The sequence below is a fragment of the Rhinolophus sinicus genome, linkage group LG10, assembly GCF_036562045.2.
Source record: "Rhinolophus sinicus isolate RSC01 linkage group LG10, ASM3656204v1, whole genome shotgun sequence".
Lineage (NCBI taxonomy): Eukaryota > Metazoa > Chordata > Mammalia > Chiroptera > Rhinolophidae > Rhinolophus > Rhinolophus sinicus.
This window is the reverse complement of record NC_133759.1, coordinates 48378260-48399930: the sequence shown is the minus strand read 5'-3', so window position 1 is coordinate 48399930 and position 21671 is coordinate 48378260. Positions and strand designations below refer to the sequence as shown.

The window sequence follows — 21671 nt, the reverse complement described above, 5'->3', positions numbered from 1 at the left end:
GGCGGGGTGTTGCTCCACCTACCATGCCGCTACTGTGCTTGTTCCCTCATCAAAGGATTCAACTGAGTGCAACAAAGAAGTACTGATTCCTCCTGGGAGGCACTAACCCCTCCTTCCCCTGGTACTGGGCAGCCTTCAGTCTGTACCACCGTCTGGGGAGCTAGGATGGGGGATGTTCCCCGGTGTCACCAGTCGGACTCAGCAGTCACAAAGCATAAGTGAGAACAGCAGCAGCAGCGGCCACGTGCTCAGGGCACAGATATCCCTCCTGTGTCCTCACAGAACCACTGTAGGTACCAGGGTACATGTTATGAACGCCATTGTATAGCTGGAAAACAGGCACAGAGCAGTCAGGTGACGTGCAAAGGTCACACGGCTACTGAGTGACAATGTGCACGTTCCTCACATAATTTAACTCCTGGCCTGTAACATTCTAACAAGATCTTCTTTTAAAATAATGTCTTAGTTCCCCAAACAGTAATTCTGCATTTACTTCCCTACTCTCTTTCGGAGGAAGAGGGTGGAGGAGACCACAATATGTTCTTAGTCTTTCAAAAGAAATGCGTGCCTGAATTTCTAAAATGTACAGAGATCCCTGGGTAGGGTTTCTAGGCTCCTCTATGTTAGACTTAATGAAAACAATTACGTTGTAGGACACAAAGTTTGCTACTTACATTCACTTCAGTTATAGCAATATCAACGACGCTACCAACAACAATTAAGGCATCAAAAGTGTTCCATGCATCAGTGAAATAGTGCTGTTAGGGCAAGCATTCAGAAGCCACAGAGGAGAGGAAGCACAACAGGAAAAAAGAAGAAAAGGACAGTGTTACAAAAGGGGAACATTCTAACATTATGTCACCCAGATACTTGAAAACTTGCCCTAAAACAAACATGTTATAGATACGTCACTTTGGGTATCACTGCAGACACAGAAAATAAAAACAATTAGAGACACCTATCTTACCCTGCCTACCGTGACTTGGGTAATGCTGCAAAATACTCCTCCACAGGGTGATTTGTGCTTAAAAAGGCCCGGGATAATGCTCTATCCTGAAAGGCCTCTTTTCCACAGCTCTCGTTAGGCAATTGCTGGTTTTAGATCAAGCGAAATTGGGATCTGTGACTTGTCCAGGTGACGCCAGTGTGGGGCAGGGAGCGGAATGTGCACAGACAGAGGACAAGAGGCGGGCGGCCACGGGCAGGTCATACTCACGTCAGCTTCGCTGAGGGCCACGTCTATAATGCTGCCGATTACGATGAGGGAGTCAAACGTATTCCAGGCGTCACTAAAATACCCCTGGACAGAGCAGGCAGGGGGCAGACATTTATGAGCATGTAGGAACGAAATGCCACACGGACCATATGGGGACACCTCCGAGGCCCCGCAGCACCCATAGCAACCAGGTGGGGAGTGGGGTGGGAGAGCCACACGGAGGCAACAATCCTGTCCACTGGTGCAAAGGGACAGAGGATGGTGGTGTGCACCGGCATGTGTGAGAGGTTGCCCATGTGCGTGCACACACACACACACACACACACACGCACGCACGTGCGCACACACAGTGCACACACACACACGTGCACACGCGCGCGCACACACAATGCAGACCTATGGCCCTGAGCAGCACCAAAGAGAGTAGGACAGACGGAGGCATTTGGCAACCCTGCCCTGACACTCAGGGTGACAAGCCCAAACCCTCACATGCTGAGGGAAGAGCAAGGCCCTTCCACTCCTTCCATAGGGCCCCTAATCACCCCACTTCCCTTCTCCACTTAAAGAGCACTGTGACCAGGCATTTCACACGTTCTCGTCTCTGTGCCCTTAAAACAAACCAGCAACCTTCTCCTTCCTCGCCAGTCCAACAAGAATTACAAAGTGTGTGCCCAAGATAAGTCCCTGTCCTCACAAAGTCTAGGTCTAACAGGGACAGGAGTATGTGGCAATGGCTGATAGGGAGGCAGGCACAGCAACGCACACAGGTCCAAGGCACGGAGTCGAGGCAGAGAAGCTCACTCTGGGCTGTGGGGACGGGGGCTCATGTAGGGAAGCCAGGCAGCTGCTACAGAGGCACAGAGCACTGAAGGATGACGGGCATGCTCCAGGGCTCCCACTGTCCCTGAAGGAGCCCCATGTCAACAACAGGCTCCTCCTTGCCGCCCGGCCCTTGCTCTCTCCTCCTGCCTTTCACCCTCCAGGCTAAGAGGACTCCTTCCCATCCCTCAAAACAGCCATTGGGTTCTTCCCCACCTCCTGATGCCTCTGTCATCCTGGTCTCCCCACCCCAACTCTATCTGCCCACATCCTCTTCCTCCTTCAAGGTCAGATCAAATGCTACCTCCCTGAGGGGACCTCTTCAGATCCTACTGACTCCCACCCCGTCGTGTTGACTGTGCATCTCTCTCATGTCTTGATCACTGAATCTGGGGTCTTTGCCAGTCCACCAGGCTGGAGCCTCCGAGAAGGCGGACTGTGCTGGTGATTCTGTCCCCTCCTCCATTAACCCCCATATCAAGTCCAGAGCCTTGGACCCAGTTAGTGCTTGACACGTTGCAAAGTATCTTCTGCCATCTTGTACCCTGTCAGTTACATACCCCAGTTCTTGTTTTTCCAGGTCCTCATATCTCATGACAATTCTCAAGGCACAGCGTCCCTAGAAGTGTGATTTACAAATCCACATGTACGTGCTGTACATTTTACTTCCTCTTCTGGATTCAGCACAGTCACTGCTAAATTAGTGCTTGTTTCCCCGCACCCCCGTGAAGCCTGATTCAGAGGGGGTGGTGAGCAGCACTGTTCACAGAGGCTTCCGGCGGCAAGGCCGACGACTCTGTCTGTCAATCCACTGTGTCTTTTCAGAAAGTCAGAACGTGTTTAGAAATAAAAATTCAGATCTGAATAATATAAAAAAGGGGTCCAGTGTGCTTACAACTCCATATGTTTCATGCTGACTCATGAAAACCGGAACAGAAGGTACTTTGGAGCGTCGGTTCCTGAACTTGTGATCAGAGGAAGCCAGGGCAGAGCCCCCGCCTTTGATGACATGACACAAAATGTCATGTTGGTTGTCCCAACAGCTGGTGTAGGGATGTGTATTCTAGTTACTGCTAGTCACTCTGGGTGCATGTACCGGGAGCTATGACACTGACTGATGCCTTGGGTTTTTACAAAATTTCATCTTAAATAATGTAAGATTTTCCCACTCAACTGCCATGACTTCTGACCCATTCTTTACCTCTCTCCACCCCTCCCACAGTCACAGTGCCTCAATCACACGTTATTCTCTTCGACTGCCAGCCTCCCAGACCCCTATTGCAGTCCTCTAAGGCGTCTACAAGAGGAGTTCACCTGCACCAACTCTCATGACCTGTGTATCCAAGTCTAACGGGATGGTCTACTTAAAAAATATCGCATCCTACACCCAGCTTTTTTCCCCTCATGATGTATGATTCTGGGCTGGCAAAACTGAGGAAAGATGGGCCACTCAGAGGACTAGTGCTACTAATACGCCAGTCACGCTTTTCGGAGATGAGAGAAAGAGCTTAGAACAGGACATAAAGGAACATACTGCTTCCTTCCCGGAGGAAGTCACCGAACCAAGAAGTCTGCTGGACCAAGCGGTGCATGGAGTGCTGCTGGGATTGTAAGAATACAGGTTCTCTTTGAATGATTTGCACTGTCACGAATGGGTGACAGAGAGTGGCTGACTAGCAGTCCTGCACAGGCTGTGCTCTGAGGGGCAGGGCCTGCCCTTTCCTTCGTGGATTTAACAGCAACTCAAAAGCTAAAGTGGGTGGTGAGCCCTCCGCTCTGCTCTAGCGAGGAGCTGATGCCTTAATAACACCCGTGGTCAGCAGTGACAGCCGGGCCTCTAGCACACACATCACATCCGGCGGAAGACCCAACGCTCCCCCTCCTCTCCAGTTCTGGCCACGCTGCCCCGGTGTGCTCTGCTGCTCCCATTACACCATTTACCTAAGGCCACGCCCACCACCTGTGCACTGGCTACCAGCCCCTCCCACCTACTGCGGACTTTACTCCTGAAGAGCTCCTCTCTGGAATTATCAGTATTCGCCTTTGGGTCATTCCCATCAGCTAACAAACTGTTGTCCAACTGGGCCATTCTGGCCCATGGCGCTGTATAAAATCACTTTAAACCAACACAATAGGGGCTAGACATTTGGGGTCCTGGAACTTTTGGGCAATCTCATGAACTCTCTCTCCAGAGGATCCCTCACAGTCAGAAAATCCTAGAGAGTTTTGCACTGAAGCCTGACACCCCTAACCCAGGCAACAGGAGGCTTGAGTTGGTACAGGTGGCTGGAATCACAGGCTCTAACCACGTGGCTCTCCTAGGTCCAAAGCAGGCAAAAAATGATAGCCCGCCTTTTCTTCCCACATCCTGTTTCCCTGTTTAGTAGCCTCCTTTGCAATAAAATCACTGTCAAGTGAGCATGACTCAGTCCCCACCCCTTCCACACCAAAGTCTAGTGTAACCAACAGATTAGACATGCGCTCCAACAGAGGGCTCATCTCTCTCTCTCTCGGCCATTAAGAACATTCTCCTGCAGCTGAATTCTGAGGCCATGGCCCCTCGAGTGGAACCATCAGTCCCCACCAGCCCAGCCACAGTCTGTCCTTATATTTTGTCCAGCCCCACTTGCTTGAAAAGACCAAGCAAGTCAGCCACATGCAATAGTAACATCAGACCCAGAAACTATTTAAATTACCCAGAAACAATCTGACTCCAGAAATTTAAAATCATAAACCAGGCTAATGTGGGCCTTGGGGCCAGCCAGCTCCATTGTTTCCAAGAACTCTATTCTATTTGTCTATTGATGTCTCTCTCCCACTCGGCTGCGGGTTCCTGGAAGCAGAGACTGGATCTCCAGCCAAAATATATCATAGGCTTGGCACACGTAGGGGGCAATGTTTGTGGAATGGCTACAAACAGGAAGTAAGAAAAGCAGCCCTAGTCCAGGTTCTTTTTGCTGCCTGCAGTCTCTCTCATCTGAAGGTCTGCAGAAGTCTATACAAATGAGCATCTTTTACTGTTGACCATGGCAGCTGGATCACTTACCAGTTTCTGCCAGGGCTTGTTTGGGCAGTATTTGACTCAAGAGGTGGCCCATAGTGCCAACTTTTGGTAAAAACTGTAACTGTAAGCTTTCTAATGCACATAAGCCTTTCCAAAGGTCAAGTGGGGGCTTAAAGGATAACATTCACTTTGGCCACTCTGCCCAAATAGTCTGTGATAGAAAAGCAGGTCTTATGCCAAGAGGCTGCAGCTCCAGACTCATCTGTTCATTCCTCTCTTCATTCCCCCAATCTTCACCGAGTAACCAGCATATAGCAAGAACTGGGTGAGACACAGAAGACCCAGCCTGTGACCTTGAGCTACCCATCAGCTAGCAGAGAGACACGGAGTAGTAATGATGATGCTGATGTACTAGAAGCATCTAACAGACACACATGTGCTGGGTCGGTAGGGATGGTGTCACAGAGAAGCCAACATTTCAGACAGGCCTTCAAAGATAACAAGGACAGAGAAGACCTTCCAGACAGAAGCATGTGCCATGGAAAGGTCTAGCATGTTAACAGCTGAGGATGGGGTGGGAAGAAGGAATGATAAAGAGAGAACAGCTGGAAATGAGGCAGAAATGTAAATGGACCAAGGTTTGGTGGAAGACTTTGAAATTCAACTAAAGAAAATATATTTGTTTCTCATGCAATAGGTGTCCAGTACCAGAATTTCACTGGAAGAGTAGCACAGTCAAGTTTGTGTTTACAAAGGGAACATGTGGAAGATGAATGGAGAGGGGCCAAGGCCAGAGGCAGGCAATTGGTTTAGCAGTGAGAGTAACTCAGAAAGGAGGAGGGCAGTCGAGATCTGGATGAGATAGAAGTGGCCACTGAAGCCCTGGGCATCTACCCATTTTACCAGGTGAGAAGGGGACAAGGAGAGATTTCTGGGAAACCCCAACATTGAAGAGACAGACCAAACCCATGAAGAAGTCTGACATGAAGTTCTCGTTAAAGAGAGGAATACCTGGTCCCCAGTGTTATTTGGCATTCAAATAAATCACCTACATTATATGTGATCACTGAAGAACTGGAAAGACAGTACCAAATTTTCTTTCCAGGAGGTAGACAATGTCCTCTCGGTAGACTGCTACAGCCTTAGTAATAAGCCGGACTTCAGTCAGGGCCCTGGCAGGGAATGCTGTCCCGGGAGCTGATGGAACCAGGTGACCCAGCATCCACTGTGCAACTGCTCTGTACAGAAGCATGTGGACAGACTAAAACTCTTCTTTCCTCAAACTTTACTACTCTTTACTTTTTCCAAGCTCAAATGGCTAGGCATGTAAATTAGCCATTTTTGAGATAGACCCAAGATCAAAATACTGTATGACCTGAAACTTGAGAAGAGTGTGGCTCTCTGTGGATAAGCCCACAGCCAGGGCAGGGAACCTGTCTCAAACATGTGCTAGACCAAACAGCAGACAGCTGACATCTAAAAGCACAAAGGGGTGAACCTCAGACAAATACGTGCCCTTCCTACCTGCAAGAGCCAGTACTTTGGAAAAGGCTCTTCCTCCTCATCTCCCTCCTTAGAACAAGAGAATTCATTGGAGAATCCCAGTGGCTTCGCCTGGGAGTACTGGAGGGACAGACCAGGGGAACAGGACTTGTCTCTTACCTAAATTATGGCCTATCTCTCCAAACCCTAGGGCAGCACAGTCAACTCTAAGTCGAAAGCACAACCTAGAGTGCATGAGGGACATGGCTGACAGGTGGCTTTTCCCTCGGGAGCTGATACGACACACTAAACACCTTGTTTGCTTTGCTCTAATCCTTTGGCTCTTGGGCTTCTCCCCACCTTCCACTCCGACCTAACCCGTGCTCAAAACCACTCCTCCGACACAGTGAGCCTGGCTCCCCCACCAGGAAGCTCCCGGCTGTGCATTTCCTACTTTTGTCTGCCCACCTCAGCCTTTCCTGCTTATAGAGGCTGAGTGGTCTCACCTCGTGGGTCCTGGGACCGTGTCCCTCCTCATACGCTCCCTCTCAGGAGGCCCCATTTTTCAGTCAGGCCCTTTTATATAAAATAAGCCCCCAGGGGCAGGTTTTGCAACTTGCTTTAACCCTTCCTCCTACAGCACCTTCTGGCCTGTCGGGAAGAATTTTGTGCAGCTTCACTTTCTGTATTTGTATTACTAAACAGCTGCAACCCCCTCTCTCCTGACAGAGATGCTGACACTTTCTCCTAGAAGGTGTGTCCCTCACTGCAGAGACTGTAGCCCCAAGGGACCCTGTGATAAAGCTCCTCACAGAAGACAAGGACTTTTCTGTGATGAGACCGCTGGGCTAGGTGTCCCAATCCTCTGTCCCTTGTGGCCATCTCCTCAAAGATTCTTCCCTCCGTAGCCTTTACAACATGGTTCCTCAGCCCGTCTCCCCCTCTCACTGGGAAGGAGGGCCCTCACTGACTTGTCAGAGAAAGCCCACTCGCTGATGGTTAACAATGAAGAGGAGACAAGAAGTGTTAGGGAGTGTTCTCAGACGAGCTTTGCTTCTTGGCAAACCCACTCCCCTGCACCTCTAGGCACACAGCAGCATAAGCTCTCTCTTCCCGGCTTCAGTGAACACGCGAAAGTGCTCCCCAAGCACCGAGAGGCTGCAATTGCTGTTATAAAACGTCTCTCAGTTGTAATCTGAGGTTGTTTGATGCTAAGGAAATATCTTGCTGAGTAAAATTACAAAGCAGCACAATTTCTAGCGGAAATCACTCATTTTAAAACTCTGATCAATCAGTACTGATTATAAATTAGCTACTCATTGTTCCTTGGTATCTCTAGTCTGTTCACACACCACTCAACTCTCCTCCTGAGTTCGGTATCAGTGGTTTACTGGGCAGAGTAGCATGCAACAAGCCATTGGTGCAATGGCCTGCTACCAGAGGGTGCACTCACCTCTCTCTCTCTCTCTCTCTCTCTCTCTCTCTCTCTCTCAAACACACATGCCATGGGCAAGTGGGCCTTCTCTTCAGCCTAGAACAAGCTTTCAAAAACTTCAGAGCTTAATCACCAGGCAAGGGAAGACATGGCAAGGGGATCTAGGAAATGCTACGTAGATACGTTCCGCATTCCCTTTCTCAAGTACTTTTGATCTTCTTTGCAAACTTTTCCATCAGTCCAGACAAATACTATTCAAAGAAGTAAAGGTGAGTGGGAAGCAAACCAAAATCTCCAAAGGAAATTAAGATGAATTTGGAAGAGGAAATGTTTATATATGTAGATATGGACAAGTCACAGTAGATAATATCTGGCCATGCATACAGTGCCAAATTTGACGCCACTGCAATCACCCCAATTGGTCACTTACAAGTGTCCTTTCTTTTGGGTCCACAAAGAGCTGGTAGAAATTGCACAGAAATTTATTTAAATTGAAGAAAGGAACAGTTTTGAATTAGAATTCCACGTAAGTATGGTGTATGTGAAATCATCATTTCATAATTCAAGTTTTACATTAGTGTTGTCAGATACCACACACACAGATGAACACATTAACTGGGTCACTGAACTCGGTGATTCTCTAACTCTGATAGTTGCTGGAAAAGAACTAGCAACTGGAGAAGAAACTAAGGGTCAAATGTCCCACAGCTCAGCCAGAATTTCCTCTGTCTAGGGTTTCAGAACAAGGGGACATCGTTAGTTGAAGATGGCGGTGGGGGCGGGGGGCGTGGTCATAGTAGCAGAACTGACACGTCTACAGCATGGTAGTACTTGCCAGGCACTCGTTAAGCATGGCACATATAGTGATTCTTCCTCCTCACAAGTACCCTATGAAACAGGACTATTAGAGTCCTCATTTTATGGATGAGGAAACTGAGGCACAGAGCAATTAAGCACTTGCTTGATTAGCTAGAGAAGAGGGGGGAATCTGAACCCAGAACCGTGCGTGCTCGTCAACACTCCACTATCTGCCTCTTACACTACAGACATTGACAATTGTGGAAATGGACTCCCTCCCTTCCGGAGGAGACACAATATGCTGAGTAGTCCAACAGAGTTGAATGCATTTCCTGTCTTGTTTTGTCCTAAAGTGAAATTTGTCTAAATTAAATTTAAAAACTGGTATGGCTACGAGAGGTCTGCAGCGGGTTGAACTTTCCACAGAAGGTGGAAAAAGGATGCCGCTGACCAATAACAATAAAACCCGTGTCTTTATTCTGGAAATTTAAACATAAAATGAGGCCCAAATTCTTTCTGATGCATTATGTTAAAACAATGTCTCTAATGCTCAAGTAATAAGCAAATTTCCCTGAGACAGCATGATCGATGCTATTCTAGAAACAGAAAACCAGGTTTCAAAACAATCTCCATTCTACAAATTCCCGATTCTCTCCTCCCTTCTTCTTTTTCTCAGAATTGTTTTTATGAGGTTTTGTTTTTGAAGGTTTCTTTTCCCATATGTACACAGATGCCCTAATCAGATTTTAATGTTCTCAGGTGATAACCCAGTTAGCGGCCAGAACGATTCGGCATAATTCAGTAACACAAGACTGACAGGAAGCGGGTGCTTCTCTGGGGTGATTCAGCAACAGCCTTTGAAAAGTGGATTCAGCAACTCACCTTAGGTTTAAACGCAATGACTTTCAACACCATCTCGACAGTGAAGACCCCGGTGAAGACCATGTTCAGAATGTCCATAGCATCGTTAAACATCTTGGACTGCTCATAGTGCTGTGGGTGGAGACAGACGCGCCATTCTCAGAGGCCCATCCCAGGCCCGCAAAATGAGGCCCCAGCCCTCTACTCCCTGCAGGTCCACCCCGTATTGGGCACAGAGCAACCCCCACCATCCCGCACCCTCTCCCAGGGACTCCACTGGCACTACAAGGTCATAAGGCCTTGACAAGACGAGTGTGACTGGATGATGAAGGGGAAAGACATCCATTTCCTCTGCTCAGGATAAAAGGAACCCACCCCTTCTTCCGGCAGGGCCTTGACCCAGGCACAATGTAGAACCCACCCAAACGTCTATGTACAAAGGTAGGATTTGCTTAGGGATGAACTTCATGCCATTTAGTTCTATGTTCAATTATAGGCAGCATGACCTTGACTTCACCCTTTTCCCTACATCAGCTTACGGTCTTTCCCATGCATAAAGAATCCTTAAATTTAAGGATTAAAGTGCCAGAACATGTATCCTTGGCTGTCCTTAGACCCATTTTCCGGACAGCATGGGAGGTGGTTTGATTTGTTCAAGTTCTTAAAGTTCGTGTGAAAACTGAATCTAGTCCTTGATCTTTGCTTTTTGTCTTAGTGCAACTCGATAACATAATTGCTGGAAAGGCTCACTGTTAATACTGTTAATTATGCTACATTATATTATGTTATAAATACCATTAACACTGTTAATACACTGTAATCCAACTTGGCCAACGGAAGTGAGTTGCACTTCTTGCCTCCAGCGTGAGCAAGGAATAGCTGTCACGCAGGTCAAACTCAGTCCTCCATGAACTGGAAGATTCCCCACTGTCATACTGAGAGCTCCCTGAGGACAGGAATGTGACTTTCATGTTGTTTTTCAACATTGGGTGTTTACTCTGGGACAGACCTAGAAGAAAGGGCCTGACATGAATTATCCAGCATAAACTTTGTTTCTGAGGTAGATATGCGAGATTTTCCATTTTATCAATAAAGAAAGAAGGCTCAGGGGATTTAAATAACTTCCCCAAGGTCGCCCGCTGCTAAGGAGTAAAGTCAGGATTGAAACCTCTATCTGTCTAACTCTACACAGACAGGGCTTTGGTCCTCAACCACTCACTGCCCACAGAAGGCCCACAGCGAAGGCTTATAGAATTGAATGCCATGCTTAGGCTCTATAAAAATGTTACCTATGGTCACACTGTACAGACAGTCTCTTAATCAAAAGAGTGATCTTAAACTCCTACCATGACAGCTGTTAGCTAAGAATGGGACGCTGGCCAAACTACAGCTCAGACTCATAAGAAAACCAAGCCTAGGGTTATCACTTTGTGAGGGGTGTAAATGTCTAATCATGTCGTTTTGCACACTTGAAAAAAAAATTAGAAGAAAATGAATAAATTACAAAATAAATATGAAAAAAAGAAAACCAAGCCCATCCTCTTGGGAAGGGTGGCCCTCCACCCTCAGAATTTGGGGCCTGGGACTGCATAGAAGGCCTAGGCATGATCCCCATCTCCACGTGTCTCCGTGTTTACCTGCATGGCCAAGCAGAGTGTGTTGAGCATGATGAGGACAAACATCATGTATTCGAAAGGCGAGGAGTTCACCACGTACCAGAACTTGTACTGGTAGGGGTTTTTGGGGATGTATCTCCGCAAAGGACGTGCTTTCAAGGCGTATTCAACACACTGACGCTGCAACGGCAGAAAAGAGCAACGAGGGGTCCTGAGCACGTCTACAGAAGGAGGATGCAGTTCTCACCTGTCCTGAAAGAGCCGACACAGCACCTGCTGGGAGGGACCAGGACACTCGGGAAAACTACTGGACAACCCCCATGGACACTGCTCTGAATCACTGACAAAGGGGCCTTAGCTCCATCACCTCTTCTGACCCTCACAGCAACCTGGGGGGTAAGCCGATCCCCTCTTTTACTCCTTACAAAACTGAGTGCAGAGCTGTGCACTGCACACCTGAGTTTCCATAGTCCACAAGCAGAGTCAGGAGGCCTTGCCCCAAGTCTTCTTCCTGCCTTCCCTCTATACTGGTGGATTATATCTGTACTACGCATGCCGTCCTGCAGGAAAGGAAACCACATAATGAGAGGCACAGAAATCCTCAAGAACCAGGGGGGCTGTGTTCACTGCCCAAGACTGGAGCCCCGTGGCTGCTGCAGGATGGACCCTCTCAAGACACCTCTCAGCAGCCAGAGTGTGTTAACTCTAAGTGTCTAATGGTTAGCTAGCTATGTGTCCATCTGGGAGCTTCTGAGACTTGGGAGCTTGCTGTGTTCTGTGACCTCTGGGCCGGTAATGATAGCCAGAGCACTGTCCTTCCCATTCACTCTGGAGCTGAGACTGTTCCACCCTTTGCAAGAAGCCCCGAGGGAGCCTCCTGCCCTGAGAGCTCAGCATCAAGCCCTGCTTGCTCTTAGGCCCAGACCTACACCCATTCTTCTGCCCAGACTCTCGGTTCTGACTTCAGACACGTTCTCTCTGTCTAGGAGCTGGTCCTGCTGTGACCTCACACACAGACCGCAGGGACCCCTGTTCTGAACCTTTTCTGTACCTCAGGTGGAGACCCAAGTTAAGCTCTGGTGCTGCCTGGCTAGCCTGGGCCTTGTCCTGACACTCTTCTTCCTTGGTAGGGGTGAACAGCTGGGCCAGGCCTCCCTCTGACCATCACTGGTGGAATCTGAAGGGATTCCCTGAGAACTCAAAGCAACGTCTTCCTAACAAACCAAGCCAGGACTGCTTTCATTTCCCCCACAGTGGTATGGCTGCAGCCCAAGACAGACTGCCTCACCACAGCCACTTCCCCCAGGAAGCCCAGGCTGGCAGATGACTCTTGCTCACTCATCATCAAACAGATGCTACCGATAGAGGACCTGGGGGAAACTCCCAGAGCAGAATCTCGCTCTCACAATCTTTTAGGGCTGAAAAGGACCTCTAGAAGCAACTCCTTAATGCCCTCAATTTAGAGACAAGGGAACAAGCCCAGACAGGAGCGGGGACACACCCATAGCCACAGCTGGTGCAGGGAGGACAGGGCCAAACACAGGTCTCCTGGCTCCCTCGCATCATCACACAATAGAACCAAAGCCCCAGCTTCTATCAGACTGGATGAAACAGTCTGGATGCTAGATAAAGAGAGAGTGATGCCAGTGCAATCTTAGTCCCAAGTTTAAAGTTAGTGACTTTCCCTGTGGTGTGAGAGCGTACTTCCTCCTAAGTCAGCGGTCCTCAACCAGGGGACATTTGGCAGTGACTGGAGATGCTTTCAGTTGTCACCAAAAATGAGTTGGGGATAAGGGGATAAGGGGAGCGCTACTGGAATCTAGTGAGAAGAGGCCTGGGACGCTGCTAAACATCCTACAAAACACCACAAGAATTACCCAGGCTGAAGTGTCAAGAGTGCTGAGGTTGAGGAGATAAAAGAACACCTGTCATTAGGAACTCTGGGAGCCTCACTGGGTGCCCTCTGGCCCTTGGGCACACCACTCTACAAGATTCTGAGTTGTCATGGGTCATGACCACAGAAGGCGGCCCAAGCACCTCTCTGACTTCTCACCCACAGGTCTGGGGGTGGGTTCCACAATGACAAAGTCAAATCTGTATCTTGGAACCTAACTTTCAATAGCGATGACTCAAATTGGCCATAGGTATGCTCTGAACAGGGCCTGAGCCCCAGGGCCAGACACAGGTGTCGCCCTTCTCTGTGCATGGGGAAGCCATCAAAAGAGAAGCCATTCTCCTCCTGCTTGAGGGACGGAAGCCCAAACAGTGTGTGACTTTAACCTGATTTTTGTCCAGCTCACAGTTCTTATACTCTTTCTCTCCCTGCTCCTGGAAGGTGACAATGACGAAACCCACGAAGATATTCATCATGAAGAAAGCGACGATGATAATGTAGATGATGAAAAAGATGGAGATCTCCACGCGGTAGTTGTAGATGGGGCCGACGTTCTCTCCGTTTGAGTCGATGGCTTTGTACAGCAACCTGGAGAGCAGAAGTACCAAGTGAGCACTGCCCATCCCTCTCAGCCCAGGCCGCCCAGCCCCACTGCCTCCCGGCATGTCCCTCTTCTGAATGCCACTGTGGGCACTGCCTATCAGATCTCTCACTGGAGCCCAACCCAAGGCCCCTGGACATAGCAGGGCTAGAGGCAGCCCAGAACCTATGTAGGGAGCAACTGGGATATATGTGTTGATTGATGTTTTGACAACTGAAGAAGCAAAAGATTTCACAAATACTCAACAAACAGAAAAGAGGAAGAACGTCTCATGTTAGATACCGGCAGAACTGAAAACTGTATACACGACAACAAAGACAGCAACAAGCAAGCAGGGATTTCCAAAGAACTCAGAGAGCTTCTCCAAATTCAAATATGCACTGAAATTAAATATATGCCCAGCAAAACTCAACAGGAAGAGGAGAAATTACTGTAAAACCCCCAAGTAAAATTCACCCTCATTCTGAGGCAGATTCATCACATCCAAGGCACCCACCCCCTGCATGCACTGTGCCACACACTTTCACATCTGGAAAGGCAGACATCACTGTCATCTGGAAAGGCAGACATCACTGTCATCCTCAGAGAGGGATCTAAGTGCCCAAGGTCACCCTGCTCAGGGCCAGAGCCAGGAGCTGAGGCCGGCTCCTCTGAGCCCCAAGCCCCAAGTTTGTTCCTTTCCCCTCAGATGCCACCCTGATTTGCTAAGGCACAGTGTTCAAAACCTGAGACTCAAAACTTCTGTAGCGTGAAGGATCTAACTCCATGCCTCTTTCCCCGCCAGAAACAATTCCCTAATGAACAAGCCCCACCCAACCATCTTTTACCCAACAGGAACTCCTGTAAAGATCTACGACTCTCCCATGCATCCAGAGGGTTCTGCCAGCCTGAGAAGGCCAGCCTATCCACCTTTTACAGATCCTCTGGGCATGGGAACTTGACATGCCGGACCCGATCTACATATATGTGCTCTGGTGGCAGGAGCTAAAAGTGGTGGAGCACCGGAGAATAGCAAAGGTACAACAGACCCTCCTTTTGTATTCTACCTCCTTCCTTCTTTCCATTTTTCTTACTTTACCGGTCAAAATTCAAGCCAGGATCCTATTCTGCCCATCTCTGACACACCAGACCCTCCCCTCTGGTTTCACTGCCTGACGCTCTAATTAGATTTGGGCTCTGAACGGAGGAAGTATGTTGAGATAACTGTTTCTTCCACAGTGCCTAACACAGCATGTTGCTGGGAGCTGGTATGAAAAGCACATTTTATGAATGAGCAAGTGTGTGTGTCAGTGAAAGACAGGGCACAATAACAGCCATCGTGCCTGGAACATACTAGTACTAGGAATGAGTGGCTGGCTGGCTGGCTGGTTTGGGACACTGTCAAGACCCTCTTTAATGTAATGGCAGCTTTACTGACATGGCTACCAATGGGAGTTGGCACGACAAATGGCTCTGAGGACTCCCTGTTCCCATCCAGAGATACTCCCCAGAAGCATCTCAGAACCCCCTGGGATCTATGCCATCCCTGCTTCCCAAATCCGAGAGTCCTGTCAGCTGGCCACAGAGGTTAATCATTTGCCTAATCAGACAGAGGAGCCCTGTGGGCCAAGAAGTGATTGATAAGTGGCCCAAGTTTAAACATCTTTGGAAAAGCCTGACTCGGTGGAGAAAAAAAGCAGGACTCACTTCGGAAGAGATGGCTCAGCCTCCAGTGCCCCGAAGCAAGGAGGAGCCTCCCTGAAGCCGTCTGCCCTTTATACTTACTCAGGCCAGCCTTCAAAAGTGGAGACCGTGAAAAGCGCCATCATAGCAGAAAGGACATTGTCAAAGTTGAAATCGCTGTTTTGCCAGATCCTCTCACGGACTACAGGGTTATCAACATCCCCATCCTTGTAGAGAATGAAAAGCCCCCTAGAGAGGAAAAGAAATGCGAGTCATCATGGCTTGATGATGGCTGCCATGGCTGCCCCATCCCACACCTCTAGGCACAGTCACGCTCGGCCAGGTCACAGATCTGAGCACTGCATAGTCAGTGTTTCTCTTTTTCTTGTCCTGCATTTAATCTATTCTCCAGTTCAAATAACCATTGAACAACTACAGCATAATGAGTATTCTCCAGAGCAACTAGGCAGACACCCGGCATATGCCTGATAGCAAATGAAAATACCAAATAATTAACATCTCTCATATACAATGGGCTCAAAGTATACATTGAAGAATCAAACATTTTGGCCGCGGAGAATTCCGTAAGTTCTGGGAAATAAGCCAAGGTGTCCTCTTATCTGCACTTTAGTTTTAATCAAATTCCTTCCCTTTATACTAACAATATACCTAGTTTTCTTTCCAGAGAATTCTGTAATTTCTGGCACATAATATTTCTCATAGAACTTTATTTTTGGAAGGCGCCCAATGTCTTTATTTCACAGATGAGGAAGCAGAGGCTTAAAGATGGCAGAGGAGGTATTTTCATGCTGCTACTGTGCTTCTCCACTCCAGGGGGCGCCCTCTACCCCACAGCCCACCTGCATGGTGCCCCTGGAGGTGCAGAGCCACAGTCACATTGCAGACAGTGCTCTATGACCACACCTTTTGCTGAAAACAAACCCCAAACACACATAAGCAGCGCTGGCGCCAGCAGCCAGACCTCAGTGACATCTCAAACGGATGGGGAAACACGGACTTCTGCAGTCTTAGAACTGTAGGCAATGGCTCCAGGTCTGCCTTTGCATTCTTCTGGACAGCTTGGGATAAGAGGCATGAGTATTTCCCACCTTCTCTCTCCTCTGCCCGTTCTTGTGAATGGAAACATGGCCAAAATGTGGGTGACAGGAGCCAGAGGAGAGAAGCAGTCTGAAAAACCTGTCAGAAGAGGGGAGCCAGCACCTGAACACGAGAGCTGAGGTTCGAGTTCTGGTTTGGGGAAAAATCATCCGTGGCTGTAGGGTGAGCTTTCTGGGGCATTTCATATTTGTTATTTTAGGATTTAGTGGTTTTTTTCCCCTCCAGTTTACAGATTCTATCCCAAACATCAAAAATCATGTATCTATTCTTTGGGGGTGATGAAAAGCTTTGGAACTCGATAGAGGTGGGTCTTGCCCCCACCCGATGACTGTACTAAATGCCACTGAATTGTATAGTTTAAAATGGTTCATTTTCTGTTATGTGACTTTCCCCTCCAATGAAAGCAGGACAAACACCCTCAATCTCTCAGCCGTGAGCTGAGCACATGAGCCTCTTGTGGTCTGAGGCTTCTGAGATGCCAGCCCAAGTAAATCCTTGAAGTCTTCTATTTGTTCTTCCAAAGTGCCCACTCCTGTGTTCAGGACACTTACCTGCATTCTTCAGGGTTACTTTTGGCTTCATCTGTGCAGCGATAGAACTTGCCCTGGGTACAAAACAGACAGACAGTCAAATGCAGGCTTCCCCCGGAAGAGATCCGCTGGGCCTCGTGCTCCAAGGCACGTTCCTGTACCTTGAACAACTGGACCCCGATGCAGGCAAACATGAACTGGAGAAGGGTGGTGACGATCATGATGTTGCCAATTGTCCGGATGGCCACAAAGACGCACTGGACGACGTGCTGGGGAGAGGGCAGCAGGGAAAGGATGGAGGGTTATTACTTGCCTTTGCTGTCTTAGCCACAGAGAGAGCTAATACAAACCAAGATTTTCTTCATTTCAATATGATTTTTCAACTTTGTGGTGCTTTTTTTTCAGGTACTTATGTGCAGGGTGTTACCCTTAGTAAATCATGGCTGCCTGGGAGGGGTACCCTGCAAGTGGGCCCCTCCTCAGTTTCCTCCAAAGCAGTTAGTTTAGTTAGAAGAAATGCCACAGAATGCAGCACTGCCTGGCACACAGGCTTACAGGGCCTCGCATCCCATAAAAGGATTTAGGAAAATGCAAACCCTCTCGCCTTTTACATAACCTGCATGAAAATGGATTTAAAGACTAAAGTAAACACTATTAATAATGAAAAAAAGTAATAAATGAACAGTAATCACATTAAAGAAAATACCTTAAATGAACAAAAATAAAGAAAACGATAATAGTTAAAAATGCTATCAGCACTTGGCAGAGGTAGATACATAGAAAATAGGTAGAAATGTCTTTTTCAAACATATACCCCACTTTAAAATCCGTCAGACGTCAGCCTAGCTCTGGCCCAGAAAAGTCAGTAATTACAGTGAACCACAGCAAAGCAAGCCCAGCGTGGAGGAGAGAAGCCCAAACCTTAAGTCCTTTCGCTCTGTTGATTGCCCTAAGCGGCCTCAGGACCCTTAAGACCCTCAGAATCTTCACAACAGAGATGGCACTGGATCTAAGGGAAAGAGCAGAGGGAGGAAAGAAAGCAGAGTGTATTACACTTGGATAAAGTACTTTGGAGATTATTTCATTTGGCTCTCCCTTTATTGCCACTACGCAACGTGGTGGGACCCATGTGAGCTGAGCTAACCTCTCCCCGAGATGCACAGACTCATGGGTCTTCTCTGTCCAGGCCACTCCCATGCACCTTCTCGGCCAGGCCTACCGGCACTCACTGAGGCCGACTTCGGTGCACAGCTAACCACGGCAGAGATGAGATTTAGGAATTGACTTTGTTCTGTTCACTTGACGTATACACTAGGTAGACTTGGCTGTTAGGCTTCGGTTTCATTTGTTTGGCTTTGTTTTCTAAATTTGGAGCCCTGCTGCAGTGCTTTGGCACTGGCCTTCCCTGGCCTTCAACAAGTCCACTGTTTGGTGGGCAATCACAACCCTGTGTGGCAGGTATGACAGAGAGGTGATGCAGCTGGGGGAGCACCACCATGGGGATCCTGGGAAGGACCCCCAGGGAAGTGATATCCAGCTGAGTCTGGGGGGAGTGGGAGTTAGCTAAACAACAGGGAAGGGGCTGCAGGCCCAGGGAGCAGCAAGTAGGCAGGTCCTGGATGAGAGTACAGCTCATTTAGCACAGCAGGTAGTTGGGTGTGGCTGAGCACAGTCTTGGAAACAGTGGGCAAGGGCTGCAGCTGCAGAGGTCAGGCGCAGCTTGGAGTTTATAGGAGTTGCAAAGATACTGGTGGGAATGTCCTTCCAAGCTGACGCTACATGGCTTCCCCCCTCGCCCCTAGGTGGTGGTGGGAGATGAAGGGGACCGCTACCACAGGGGGCTGTTACACGCAGCAGTCTTTGGTCTTCTGAGGGAGACAGAGCTTCTCCATTCACCTTTAGTGCAGAGGTGTGCGTGCATGCATTCATATGGGGGTACTGATGGCCAGCACCTGAGCAGTGGTACTTGTAAGTCAGCAGGAAAGCAAGGCCACCCCTGGATGCTCCCACTGGAGCCTCAGACCCCTGGGTACAGCAGGCAGGCAGTGTGCAGCTTGAGCTATTCCCCACCAGAAATCCCTAAGTGCCATGGAAAGGATCTAGGGCCCTGACGTGTAGTCTAAGCTCTCTTCCAGATGAAAGATGTAAAGGCCCAAAGAAAGGGGTCATAGAGCTGGTATATCCTGGTGATCAAGGGAAGCCTTCACTGTCTAAACTGGAAGGGCCCCAAGAGGCCAGCTGTTCCTACCGGCTCCTGTACTGATGGGGAACGGAGGCCCTAGGAGAGGAGACCCTCAAGGCCCTGGGACCAGCCCCTGGGGGAAGCAGTACTAGAATCTGGCTTCTTTCACCCTCTGTTGAAAGCAAGTATCACAGAAAGTAATAAGCCCAGCCTAGTAACGGGCAAGAAAAGAAAGAGAAACACAAGAAACACATTAATTATCCCAGTGCTTTCTGGCATGGGCATAAATGAAGCTTTTCCACATTAACTAAATGTAATCATTAGATGATGTCTAGCCTTTACGAATTATGTAAAATCCCTCATGTGAGCCACCCTGCCCCACAGTCCTGTGTGTACACACACCCGTACCCCAGCAGACTTACTGGATCCCAAATGACACCAGCGACACCCCAACAACCAGCATATCCAGCAGGTTGAAGTAGTTCCTGCAGAAGGCCCCTTTGTGGAGGAAAGCTCCAAAAGTCGTCATCTATAAGCAGAAGCAAGGGTGAATTTACTGTGATTTCTCTCCAGAAGAACAGAAACCTGGGCTCTTTACAAAATCTTGAGGAAAGTATGACTATTATTAACAAGTGTGTTAGGAAACCAGAAATGTAAACCAACAGGGCTGAGCAACTGCATAATTTGCTCAAAAATTGATAAAGGGCAGCTGATTTGGGGCACGTTTAAAAAGAAGAGAACAATTCAGTCTTTAGTACAGCGACAACAAATTGCAAACATGAACACACTGCTGGCATGTCCACAGAGCCTGTCTCAGGAGAGAGTCCACATGGACCATCCTCGTCAGGCAGAAACTGCCCAGACAACTTAGCTTCCCCTAAAAATGCTGGCTCTGGCCCGTCTGAGGCCCCAGGAGAGCCTGCATTGTCCCAGTCCAGGGAGCTAGGAAAAGTGATGGAGCTAATGCTCATGGGCTCTGTCTAAATGGCATTTTCCTAGGTAGGCTCCTTACTGCTCCTGATGGTCCTTAGCCATACATCCATTTTAACGAACTCTTCCAAGTCCAGTTACTCTAGTGCAGGCGAGGTGTGGCTAGGAAGCTGTCCCATGCGTCTGTCTCGCCTGGCTCAGTCTCACTGCTCTCTAGTGCCATCCATGTGTACCCAGAGCCCACTCTGTGGGTGCCCCAGTGAGTTTCCCACTGACGATGGGAAAGGAGTTTAGTGAGGAATTTCCCCAAATGGAAAACAGTAAAATACACAGAATTCACTGTTAACATTAAAAAAAAAAAAAAAGTGGAGGAAAGCTCAGATAAAAATAGGAGAGGAAAGGCAGAATGGGGAACTAATAAAATTAGATCATATGAAATTGCCAGTACTCAACCTTTTATGACCTACAAAACTGGCAATTTCACATGTACCAAATAACCAAAAAGCCTTCCAAATCTTCCAAGGGCCACGAGGAACCACCATTTCAAATGTCCCATGCTTCTTGGCGAATCTCCATTTCCTGAATCCTCTTGTTTTAGCTTATTTTCCACTTTCTAAAATTCTTTCAAAATGAAGAAGGACTTGGAAGATTTAAGTCACTGAATATACAGAAATTGAAAAAAAGCAATAATTTTTTTTCTTTTAAATAAACCTGTATCTTATTTGCCCCAAAGCCTGAAAGTAACTACCATGTTTGCCCAAAAATAAGACCTAGCTGGATAATCAGCTCTAATGTGTCCTCTGGATCAAAAATTAATATAAGACCCAGTCTTATTTTACTATATTATAAGACCGGTTTTTATATAACATAACACAATATAATACAGGGTATAATATAGTATAATACTGGGTATAATATAATGTAATACAATACAATACAATATAATATAATACCAGGTCTTATATTAACTTTTGCTCCAAAAGACGTATTGGAGCTGATTGTCTGGCTAGGTCTTATTTTCGGGGAAACATGGTATATTCAACAACTAAAACGTGGAAAGTAAAATAAAACCTCAATTAACCAGGTGAACAGATTAAGTAGAACATTTCTCCGTTCAGTTTGAGGAAGAGAAGGAAAATTACATGCAAACAGCTCGGGATCAAGCAGAGGCTGGTGTCTGTCCTTGCCCCCCACGCCCAGGGCCTTCTGCATCTGTGCGCCTCACCATGGAGACCATTGTTAGAATCTGCTCACTACCCGGCACAGATCTGACGTAGGACAGAACTGTCAATCAAATTCACTGGCTTCAAGGCAGGAAAATGAACTCAAATTTTCAGAAGATTTTTAACAAATGTTTACACAGAGGTGGGTTGGTTAGTTGGTGTTATGCTAAGGTGTTCATTACATCGTCGTGTCGTCATCATCACTGAAAGAAAATAAATACCCCATTCCCTAGCAATGGTAACTGAGGTTTCATTTTATAGAAGATTTTGTAAAGAGCCCGTGACACAGTAGCCTAACA

The 21671-nt window shown here is 47.9% G+C and overlaps 1 protein-coding gene across 22 annotated transcripts in view; it reads right to left on the bottom strand.

Moving 5' to 3' along the window:
- CACNA1D (calcium voltage-gated channel subunit alpha1 D) overlaps nt 1–21671 on the bottom strand; it is a 427288-nt gene that overhangs the window by 52383 nt on the left and 353234 nt on the right. For 11 of the 22 annotated variants that reach the window (XM_074313103.1, XM_074313112.1, XM_074313110.1 and 8 more), the window contains 10 exons: nt 19642–19748; nt 17959–18046; nt 17199–17306; nt 17059–17111; nt 15491–15637; nt 13512–13713; nt 11253–11411; nt 9637–9747; nt 1217–1300; nt 675–758 (listed from right to left, as the gene is read on the bottom strand). In XM_074313103.1, the coding sequence (XP_074169204.1) occupies nt 675–758; nt 1217–1300; nt 9637–9747; nt 11253–11411; nt 13512–13713; nt 15491–15637; nt 17059–17111; nt 17199–17306; nt 17959–18046; nt 19642–19748 (1143 nt within the window). Of the gene's footprint in view, nt 1–674; nt 759–1216; nt 1301–9636; nt 9748–11252; nt 11412–13511; nt 13714–15490; nt 15638–17058; nt 17307–17958; nt 18047–19641; nt 19749–21671 lie in introns of all 22 variants that reach the window. The other 11 variants (XM_074313111.1, XM_019724242.2, XM_019724248.2 and 8 more) reach the window with 3 other exon arrangements.